We start from the raw sequence: 11399 nt of genomic DNA, 5'->3' as shown, positions 1-11399 counted from the left end.
ACTTTCTAATTAGTCAAGCGCAACAAAACAATTTTTTAGGTATAGGGAATTTCAACCGGAATAGGATAGATTACTCCAAACACACTGCCTGCAATTCAAACATATGAATACTTTCTACCTTTTACTTTTTATATTTTAGACATTTTGTTTGGATGAAGACTAATTTAATAAAGGGCTTAAACACTTAAAATAAAGTGAAATCACATATGTAAATTGACTAAATAAAAGATTAGAATGCAAAGTGCTTACACGCAAATTAGAGAGTGTTTATTGTAAGTAATCTTCTCTCCAAAACATTTTGACGCTTTTTTACCAACTTATATCGTACATAGAGAATAAAAAACCCAAAATTAAACACCAAAACATTTCCATATCGAAAGAGTAATTTTGTTCCAACTAGAGATATAAAGAGTCAACTGAAACGACATCGACAACTTTAGATTTTAATCGAGAATCTAGAGGATCCATCGACTTTAGATTTTAATCGAGAATCTAGAGGAGTTCTAGTTAGCAAATATAAAATCTAACACTTGTTTGTTTGCTGTAAAATAATTTTTTTTAAAAATAAATTATAGAAAAGTGAATTTTAAAAAATAAATTATTTGCCATGAATTGTTAGTCTTTAAGAAATGTAGAAATGTAGTCTGGAAAAAAAAGATAAAAAATTAATATAATAAAAAATAAATTTAAAAAATACTTTATAATATTTGAATATTTACTAGAAAGGAATAGAGTTATCATCTTTCATATCTAAGAGATTTTTTCATGTTTTTTTATATATAAAATGCCGTGGGGTAGTGATTAATAAAATATAAAATCTAATGCTTGTTTGTTTCCTGTAAAATAGTTTTTTTTTTTAAATAAATTATAAAAAAGTGAATTTTAAAAAATAAATTAACACTTCTCTCTACTTGCTATCTTTATATTATCGCTATCTAAAAACACTAAATTAATTTCAGAATCGGAAAGTTTTTTCACGATTAACACCCATCAAAACGACAATCGTCCATTTAGAAAGCTCAAGTTCAATGAAGTTTTTCCGAGCTTCATTACAATTATTTAGATTTAACAATAACAATATATATAACAAGAGAAGTTTTCAATCTCCAGTTGCCAACCCTAAAGATAGAATTGTAGAAACAGTAGCTAGGGAAGGACAGAATAACAAATCTTATGAGTCTGCAGGTTACAACTAATCTTCTTGTAAACAAAAATTACTGAAAGTTGTCATGCCCATTCTGTACTGTGAACGTCGGTATCATTTGAAATTGCGATCGTAATCTTGATTTTGTGAAAAATTATTTTAATATACTAACATTAAAAATAAAATTTTAAATGAAAAATTATTTTTAAAATTAATCCTAATATAATTTGATTAATAAAAAGTTGAGTGAAGATTTCTATTTTAAACAATACTGATATCTTAATATAAATTATTTTTATATTCTATTTTTATTAAATCTGATTTACTTAATTTTTAAAAATTGATATATTTAATTATGAATTATATAACCATGTAATCACAAGATTCATATCAAATCTTTGTAATACTTTTAATACAGTCATAATACTTTTAATACAGCCATGACAAAAGCTCTTTATAATACTTTTAATACAGTCATAATACTTTTAATACAGCCATGACAAAAGCTAAGTTATGGTGTAGTTGGTTACTTAAATTTAATTTAATAATTTTTATAAAATAAAAAATATTATTTAATATATTTTTAAATAAAAATTATTTTAAAACCCCATCTTATTATAATTCCAAATAAACCGTTAATCAAGTGGTAGCTTTCTGACAAAGAATCGACAAGATCTTCATCACCTTTGCATAGGAAAACTATACAGACACTAAAATTAGGTTCTTGTTTTTTTTATAGGAAAATGACAGAAAATCCCCTCCTTTGTAGGAGGGGATTCTGTGTACCGCAGTCCATAAAACTAATACCATGCAACCTTGTCTCCTAATTTCCATCTTTTGAGAATTTACTCACCCTTCTCCCCAGGTATTATAATTCATCTCCTTTTACTTTTTCGTGAGATTTCTTCGGCTAAATCAAATACAAATGATTAATTAGACACGTAAATGGTTTGAAAATCATGATCATCGCAGCTACACCTTAATGGTCTTTCATGCATTGTTGATCTTGTTAGGAATTATATTAACTAACTATGTATCCTCTAGGATTGCATTTAATGATTCTATCATTCTAAGCGTTAGATTCTGTTCTTCAAAAATCATTTGGTTGGATGTTCGTTTTCTTAATGCGTCTTTCTCGTTAGAGTATCTGGGCTCACATCGTTTGGAAGAGGGGTGGGATTTGTCCGGGAAGCTTCGACGATAATATTGGTTGGCAAGTATTCCTACCATGTCTTCCCCCGCGCCTGAAGAATCTCCACTTTCTCCACCACCATCATCTGCACCACCTCCGTCGTTAAAAGAGCCGCCGCCGCCACCATTGGAGTCATCGCCACCTCTATCCACATCCCCGCCCCCGATAGAGGTCTCTCCATCACCACCACCACCGCCAACAGAGTCCACACCACCCTCTGATCAAAGCTCGCCCTCACCACCGCCACCAGAAAACTCCGATTCTTCACCACCACCACCACCACCACCTTCCTCTTCTAAGGAAAATAACTCACCACCTCCTCCCCCGACAACAAAAGATAATGGTAGTAATATTTGGTCGCCTCCACCACCTCCATCATCATCCAAGTCTCGCAACTCGCCACCTCCACCACGATCTCTAGGACAATCAGGGAATTCGTCACCGAACAATACCCCTGCTACATCTTCAGGCAATGGGGATGAAGCTAACCTTGTACCAATTATAGCAGGAGCCGTGGTTGGAGCAGGGTTATTGTTGCTGCTTGCCCTGCTTGTATTTTTATGTACATGCAGAACAAAAAAGAAGAGATCGCCACATCATGATTACTACAAAGATTACTCCCCTGCACCCAAAGGTACATATCACACTCTATGAATTAAAGTTACGTCTGGTAAGCACGAGCCTTTCCGAGCCATATATACACACGATAATGGAATTAACTTTTTGTGGCATTTTCATAAAAAATATTTTTCACAGTGAAAATTTATAATTGCTATTATTAATTATGTATACCAGGATTTGAGTTTATTTTAGCATAAACAGATTTAATGTGGTAAAAATGTGTCATAATTGCATCAAAGCTAAATCTCTTAAATTAAATAAATGTTGATAAAGATGTGATAAAAGCAATTGCATAGAATATTATTACAAAATGTACTTACAGTGGCATTTCCAAAATTGTCGCTGAAATCCTATTATGTTGCAGTGGTGCTAACCCTGTTCATTTGATTTTGAATGATATGATATAAATACTTATTCAAGCTGACTAAGATTACTGGCCAGATTGAATTTGTGTACTGCTTATTGTAGAGTATAATTATGAAATGTGCAGCCGCAGGTGGTCTTTATTACAACGCAACACCTCTTCAACAACCTGTTAGTAATGGGCACAATGAAAGCAAGCTCACAGAGCAAGTTGTAAATCTTCCTCCACCTCCTGGTGGAGGATATGGAGCTTGGTCACCCGCACCACCACCACCACCACCACCTCAAGTTGCAATTATGTCAAGTAGTGAAATGAGTTCCAATTACTCTGGCTCACACAGTTCGTCAGGATTGCCTCCATCACACCCGTCCCTGGCTCTTGGGTTCACCAAGAGCAGCTTCAGCTACGGTGAATTAGCAGCAGCAACTGCAGGATTTTCTCAAGCTAATCTAATAGGCCAGGGAGGTTTTGGTTATGTGCATAAAGGGGCGTTGCCTAATGGCAAGGAAATTGCAGTTAAGAGTCTCAAAACTGGTAGCGGACAAGGAGATCGAGAATTTCAAGCTGAGGTTGAGATTATTAGCCGCGTCCATCATCGCCACCTCGTGTCCCTTGTTGGTTATTGCATTGAAGGAGGTCAAAGATTGTTGGTTTATGAGTTCGTCCCCAATTCCACCCTTGAATTTCACCTTCATGGTATGCTCTAAAAATCCTGAATTCCTTGATAAATTCCCCTCATTCATGGCATTCTTTATTCTGATCATATGATACTGTCTTCAAATTTGTAGGTAAGGGTCATCCGACCATGGGCTGGCCTACTAGGCTCAAAATTGCCCTGGGATCGGCCAGAGGACTTGCATACTTGCATGAAGACTGTAAGTCAATTACCACTTCTCGATCTGCCTCCCCCCCCCTCTCCCTTTCGGCATCTGTTTCTCTTGGGGTAATCTGTTTGATACATGCAGGCCACCCACGCATTATCCACAGGGACATTAAAGCAGCAAATATTCTGCTTGACTACAGTTTCGAAGCTATGGTATTCAGGCAACAAATTACCTCTGTTTAGATATAATTGTTTCAGCTAATGATTTATGTTAAATATCAGGTGGCAGATTTTGGTTTGGCTAAGCTATCTTCAGACAACTATACTCATGTATCTACACGAATAATGGGAACATTCGGGTAAGAACCTTTTGCTCCATTTCATTGTTGGATCATGTGTTCTGCTGGAGCACCAAATTTTAATAGAATTTGACTGGCACATATTGATATGTGATTATCATTGATCCATACATTTAGGTACTTGGCTCCAGAGTATGCTTCGAGCGGCAAGCTTACCGATAAATCTGATGTTTTCTCCTTCGGTGTCATGCTATTGGAACTAATAACTGGACGTCGACCTGTGGATCTCTCCGGGGACATGGATGACAGCTTGGTAGACTGGGTGCGATCCTTAATTTTGCAGCCTCACAACTGCGTTTAATCGATCTTCTGAAACACAAGTAAATGCTTATATTGAATTTTCGGTTTATGCATCTGCAGGCTAGACCCTTGTGTGCAAAAGCACTAGAAGATGGAAACTACGATGAGTTGGTTGATCCAGCTTTGGAGGGCAATTACGATCTCCAGGAGATGGCATGCATGGTAGCATGCGCTGGTGCATCAGTTAGTCATTCAGCAAAGAGGAGGCCGAAAATGAGCCGGGTATGATATTTTAATTACCATGGTGATCTCTAGTTCTGTTTAAAAAATTCAAAGCTTTGATCAAGCAACCACCATGCATTTTCAAGAAATCTTAGTCCATACTTAAATTTGTCATCGATGTAATTTCTTCAAAGAAATAGAATTTGCGCTGTTTCTTCATCTCAAAGAAAATCTAATAGCTAGCCCCTCCTAAGCTTTTACTAACTTTTGGTGGATTAGTTTTCCTCACGGAACTCCAGATCATGCAACAGACATCAAAGGGCGAGGAGGAAAATAGAAGATCTAAGATAGTGGATAAGCTGATCATAATACATAATCACTTTAGTTAATGGAAATTGTAAAAAATCTAAAGAGATGCTAATAAGCAGACATGAAACAGATTGTACGAGCACTTGAAGGTGAAGTTTCCTTGGACGAAGGGAGGAAAGCTGGCCTAATCTTCAGCTCCACTTCCAGTTCTGATTATGACCAAAGCTCATACAGTACAGATATGCGGAGGTTTAGGAGGACGGCATTAGACAGCAACGATTATGTAAGCAGCGAATTTGGTCACACGAGCGAGTACGGGCTGAATCCTTCCTCTTCCAGCAGTGAAGAAATGAGTCAAATGGCCAAGAGTCGGGCAGGGAGTCAGAGACGCAGCCCTTGAGAATTCTCAAAATTTCAAACTTCCCAAGACCATCGAAAATCATTTCAATTTGAGTATATAGTTTATACAATATTATTAAGAGCAGGATTGTGTAGAATTAAGTCTATATGTTTTCAGTTATTTCACGAGTGAAGGACTTTTACCATGCATGACTGTAATTATACAGGCGTGGCCATGAATATTGAAAAAAAAAAAAAAAGATGATGGGTGACGGCAAGATTTGATGTAATTTTTTTGGTGTGGCTATTGATATTTTTTTTTTTTAAATGATGATGGGTTCTGGCACAATTGGACCATTAAATCTTTGCTTGTATTTTCTACTGTATATTCTACTGTGGTGTTCTTGCAGATTACTTAGTTGAAATTTCGTGTAGGTGGTTTTTTAGGGAGCGAGTATAAAGATTCCAGCAAATATACGACGGCTCACTTAGGCAAGGCCAATCCATACCACAGAAGAAATTGAATCTGCAGACCTATAGATATTAGAAAGGGTACTGGTTACAAAGCTTCGTCAACCATGTAACCCGATACGGGAAGAAAACTTTCCATCACCTAAAAGTGTTTCAGAACTTCCTTAAGCAAAAACTTATCAAAGTTCAAACTCTAGTTAGTAGCTTGCAATGGCAACCTGGGCACGCAGGAGAGGTCCTCGGCACTGATCCCTCCCCCGGACATCTAGATCATGTAGACAAAGCTAACACCATCACGAGACATGAGTTCATGAAAAGATTCCATGGATTGAACTTTAGCAAAATAGAAACAGCATGCAGTCACATACTTTCGTTATGTAACATCTAACGAGGACATGGGTGATCCAGGGCATTAGTTTTGAGGTATGATACAGGTAAAAAAGAGGGTTAGTATGGGGAGGCGGAGGATTGATTAAAGAAAACGAAGATTTTTCATTAAATAAAGGTACAGGATACAGTAATTGGTACGTACAAATTAAACAGGCAACTTTGATACTGTAGCCAGATATAACATGAAGAGCCAATTTCACCAAGTTAGATCATGCAATTTTCCATTTTCTCATCAATTTTCACATGAGAATTACAGGCGGCGGCACAGAGATACGGTTCACATAAACTTGACGAGAATGTGAAGGAATCTACCAACAGCACAGTGCATCTGAAAAAGGCTTTGAGAAGCATGAACCTGAGAGGAAACAAGACATGTGATTCGATCCTTCTGCTCGAATCAGATTACCTGCCTGTGCCCTCCAAAAGCCCAAATCTGGAGAGAGGGAGAAGGAGAGAAATTTTATCAGCTTTCCAAATTGGTAACTAATTCATCTGTAAATAAATGTAACAGAAGACCAAAGTGAAACTGGATAACATAATGTGCAATAGATTTAATTATGCATGACACCTCCAACATGCACAACACCATAAGCAGTATTCTGACAAAAATAATTATCAATGCAGGGTGAATGGGATCCTATATATCAGAAAGTTAATAATTGAATAAAAGGTGCTTTGTTGTTAGATTAGGCAGGACTTCTAGAACCCAAAAACTAAGAAGAACAAGTGCTTCATTACCTAAAATAGAATCATTTAGAACAAACATAACAGATTATGTATGTTGAGGACAGAACTGGATAGCTAAGATTTTCAAATGTATGTCATGATCAACACAATCTTTTGTTCGTAGATTTGATATGGAACTTTTTCCTAGATGTGTCTCAAGCAAATCAGACAGTATCAGAAGAAATAATAAGGCATTGTTTATACGGAGACTAACCTTTAGATTTGTATCCCAACTTCCTGTACATAAGGCACTTCCATCAGCTGACAAACCCAAACAGCTTATCCGGCCCTCGTGTGAGTTCTGCAAAGATCCCAGGTTCAAAACAGCCTGCCATGAAATACAAAATTAATCAGGGTCAATGGATGCAATATCATGGCCCACCTCAAATCTTCCACAACTTGTACACATGCACAGAACTACTCAGCCAAAAAGGCCGCATGCAACAAAAGCATAATGTTCAAGCTTTTCTTTCTTAAAGGTTAAAAAACTGGGAGTTCTGATAATTCATATGACACAAATTGGAATAACAATAGCCACCAACAAAGTGGAGGAACTCCAGTTCCACTCTTTACATAAGTTTGTCTTCGGGTTTTTTTATCTATCATGAGCATAGCAAGGCCTTAGACCTATGCTGAGTAAAGGTACTTGCAACGGGGTATCTAATGCAAAACCTTTGGAACCTCATAACTCAGTGGTAGCGATGCACAACCAAATGACATTAGAGCAACATTCAAATTAGGAAACAAAAGCCAAAGTTGGGATTAGAAAATGCCCCCACCGAGTTCAGATTCCCATAAATAGTATTAAATAACTTGATCAATGCAAGCAAATCCAATTCCTTGAAAGATATTTTGATCGTACCATGATGAACTTAATACAAAGTGCAAAAGGGTACCTCTGCCAATAAAGTGTCCCAAACATAACAGTCACCATTTGAGTATCCTGCAAAGAGCAGTCTTCCTGATATTGAAAATGCAATGGAGATTACATGTGGGATCTCATTATCACCATGCTGGTGATAGTAAACTTGGAGCTGGTGCCCAGTCCTGATATCAAATAACCTGCAAGTACCATCATCCGAGCCTGTTCCAAATCTATTACCATCAGGAAAGAACTTTACAGCACCGACATCTCCTTCATGCCCATGAAATGTGCGCACTGCTCTACTTGCAACTCGGGTGTCCCATAACCGGGCAGTTGAATCACAGGAACCAGATACAAACATTCTAGAGTTTGATCCATTAATTGAGACACTGCAGGATACGAATCAGTATTACAGAGGTCAAAATTCAAAAGTGCTAATTGCTCCCTGACAAAGGAGAAAATCATAAAATTTGAATGTAATAATGTAATGCTATGAGTGATTTAAAGGAAAAAAAGAAAACATCTATTCTATAAGGTTCGATTGTCACAGGATGCACCATATATAAATGTCGACATAGAGTAAATATAGGGTTGTAAAAGAAGGCACCACTACAAGAGCAGCTGAAGGTTAACTAGGTAGATAGTTCTGTTGAATTTGAAGTCAAAAGGTAGGCAGGTAGGCAGTTTGCCATGCATGTGAGTTTTTCTTGCAGTAACAAGTTTAGCTCGAAGAAAACTTGGAGAATGCCTTACCTTAGCACATCAGCAGTGTGTCCAGACTGAAATTCTCCTCCAAACACGGAAGTTCTAATGCCCGTTGTAATATCCCACAAAACACATGTCTGGTCGCCAGAACTTGTTATCAGGTGAGTATCCTCATCTGGAACATACTGACAGGATGATACATAGCCCTTATGCCCACTAAGCATTCTCGATACAGGTAGATTCCCATCCTTATCAGTTGGTGAATTCAGGTTAAAAATTGAGCAAACACTATCAAGACCGCCACAAGCAACAGATTGTCCGGTAGGAGAGAAAGCACATGTCATCACCCACGCACAAGGTAGCTTTATGGCATGAGTTTTCTGACTTGTTAGAGCATTCCACACTATTAATCGCCCATCTTGAGAAGCACTCACTATTCTATTCCTTTCAGGGGTCCAATCCAATGAATATACCTGCAAGCGTCACGGGTATTAAAACTCTATTTGAAACCCATTGTTTAGCACTCATGCCAAATTACAATTAATAGGCGATCAATACAACATAATCAACCTTTAGTCTGCAGATCTTATGCATCATCTCCTCATTTCACTGCTTCAAAATACATATGGAAACCTTCATAATTTCGCTTGCACTCTGTTCATTAAGAGGGATGGAAAGGGTAAAGGGGAGGAATTGAGAGTAGAAAGGAGGGATATTAACCCGTCTATCTACTTTTTGGGATAACAAGTGAGGAAAGGATGGATTGCGAATTACATGACAGGAAGGAAATTTGGGATCCTTCCCTTCCTTTCTTGGGTCTCCATCCAACAAACTAGCTTAGAAAGCATTTCATTCCTCCTCCTCAATCCACCCCCCCTCCTCCTTCCTAACAAACAGAGCATCAAATAAAATGCTGATGTTCTAACTCTCAGTTTTTTCGATAAATCAATTGACAACTTCTAATTTCTTCCATTCAAAGGGCCTCTCTAACAAATCAAACTATCTGTTTCTTGGGTGCTCTCTGTCCATAACATGCATTAACTTTTTCTCGTTTAATGGATAATTCATCCAGATGAATATTTCTTGCCCTTTCATAAACACACCCCCATTAAAAAAGAGAGAGCAAAAGATCTTAAAAGTAATAATAAGTCATCCAATCTTCACTAGACTTCGTTTTTGGAAGCCAAGCCAAAAATAGGGACCCTTTGTTTTCCATAACATTCCTTCGCCTACGTTTGTGGCAGATAACAAATTCTGCATAAACTATGTCGCATCCGCCCACCAAAAAAAAAAAAAAAAAAACCTTCTAGTAATTGCAACTACCAAATACTACATGGCTTCCTTCGCCAGTTAAATCAAAACCCAAAACCCCATTTATTGCCTCTATCTTATATCTACGATGAAAACAAATAAGAATTAAATGTAAAAGAACAAGAATAGTGGTTATCACCTTGCCAGTGTGTCCTTGAAGAGTCCTGCAACAAACCAGATCGGTGGGCCCAAAACTCACCGGACTCCTCTCTTGCGCCCTCGCGTATGTCGCCACTGCAGCAACCCATAACAACTTCAATCAGATCCACTTTCTTTTATTATTATTTTTAATCAAATACGAAAAGGAAAGAAAGAAGGAAAATCGAAATGATTATTACTATCTGTATCAAGTAAAAGAAGGCGTTTCTGCTTCAATCGTTCTCTCAAAGAATTCACCGTCTCAGTCGCCGCCACATGGCGCTCCTTTAGCTCCGAAACAGACATTACTATCTTCAATTTTTCCAAAAAGAAAAAAGTGAACTAAAAAGCACTGGCCATCAAAGTTTTAAGCTTTTGTAATTATATATTTCTTCTTAAAGTCCTAGTAGTGATCATAAATCATGACTCGAAAAGGATTGAGGAAAAAAAAAAAAGGGCTTTAAAAATTCAATAATTTAAGAGAGAGAGAGAGTGGGATATATAGTTTTGATTAGTTTTAGAGGAGGTCGAGGCTGTGCAGGTGGTAATGGACTATTGGACTGATACTGCAATTCATGTTTTTTGCAGAGTTTAACAGGGACAGAGAGAGAAGGAGGTAGAGGTTTATTTTTTTTACTGCAGCCGCCGGGTACTCTTTCTTTTATTATTATTATTATCATCATCTTACGTGTCGTGCTGTTTTTTTTTGGGAAATCTTTAATTTATCATTATATTTTCAGGTGATTTTTATATTTTATCTTAAATGTGATGTTGAAAACCTTTAATGGCGGAATCGTCCTTTGGAGCAAATTAAATTTATTTTGATATCTTGAATAAAATTACTCAACTTGACTGGTTTAGAAATTGAATGATGTTTCAATCGCTGTAGTGGAAGGATGAAAATAAAATAAAATAGATAAAAATAAAATTATTAAAACTTAATTGGTACTAAAATAATAAATTGGGAGCTGAATTTGAGTTTTATCTTCTTCTTCTTTTTTTTATCCTCTTAGATTTTGAGTGTGTTTAGTATTGTGGTATCTGTTGTGGTTGTGATTTGAAAAAAATTATTTTATAAAAAGTACTTTTACTGAGGTTAGTTTGAAAAAATAGGTGTCTGGTTAAAACTATAGTTAAAATTGAGGTTGAAGAAAAAATAGTTTAATGTGTTTGGTTAACA

General features: G+C 36.7%; 2 protein-coding genes across 2 annotated transcripts; one reads left to right on the top strand and one right to left on the bottom strand.

Moving 5' to 3' along the window:
- Positions 1–2337: 2337 nt before the first annotated feature.
- On the top strand, positions 2338–5866 carry LOC105134763 (proline-rich receptor-like protein kinase PERK5). The gene is made up of 8 exons (XM_011039303.1): positions 2338–2970; positions 3448–4017; positions 4110–4196; positions 4287–4357; positions 4427–4503; positions 4621–4765; positions 4864–5025; positions 5405–5866. The coding sequence occupies exons 1-8, from the start codon at positions 2373–2375 to the stop codon at positions 5672–5674; spliced, it is 1980 nt and encodes a 659-aa protein (XP_011037605.1). The 5' UTR covers positions 2338–2372; the 3' UTR covers positions 5675–5866.
- A 686-nt stretch (positions 5867–6552) lies between these two features.
- LOC105134722 (guanine nucleotide-binding protein subunit beta-2-like) lies at positions 6553–10854 on the bottom strand. Its single transcript, XM_011039236.1, has 6 exons — positions 10420–10854; positions 10221–10315; positions 8819–9243; positions 8097–8454; positions 7415–7528; positions 6553–6907 (listed from the first exon to the last, which is right to left on the bottom strand). Exons 1-6 carry the CDS (start codon positions 10523–10525, stop codon positions 6872–6874), a joined length of 1134 nt encoding a protein of 377 aa, XP_011037538.1. The 5' UTR covers positions 10526–10854; the 3' UTR covers positions 6553–6871.
- Between the last annotated feature and the right edge of the window lie 545 nt (positions 10855–11399).

Source organism: Populus euphratica, unplaced genomic scaffold (assembly GCF_000495115.2).
Source record: "Populus euphratica unplaced genomic scaffold, PopEup_1.0 scaffold91.1, whole genome shotgun sequence".
Classification (NCBI taxonomy): domain Eukaryota; kingdom Viridiplantae; phylum Streptophyta; class Magnoliopsida; order Malpighiales; family Salicaceae; genus Populus; species Populus euphratica.
Note: the sequence above shows the minus strand (reverse complement) of the source record. Positions and strands in the feature narration are given on the sequence as shown.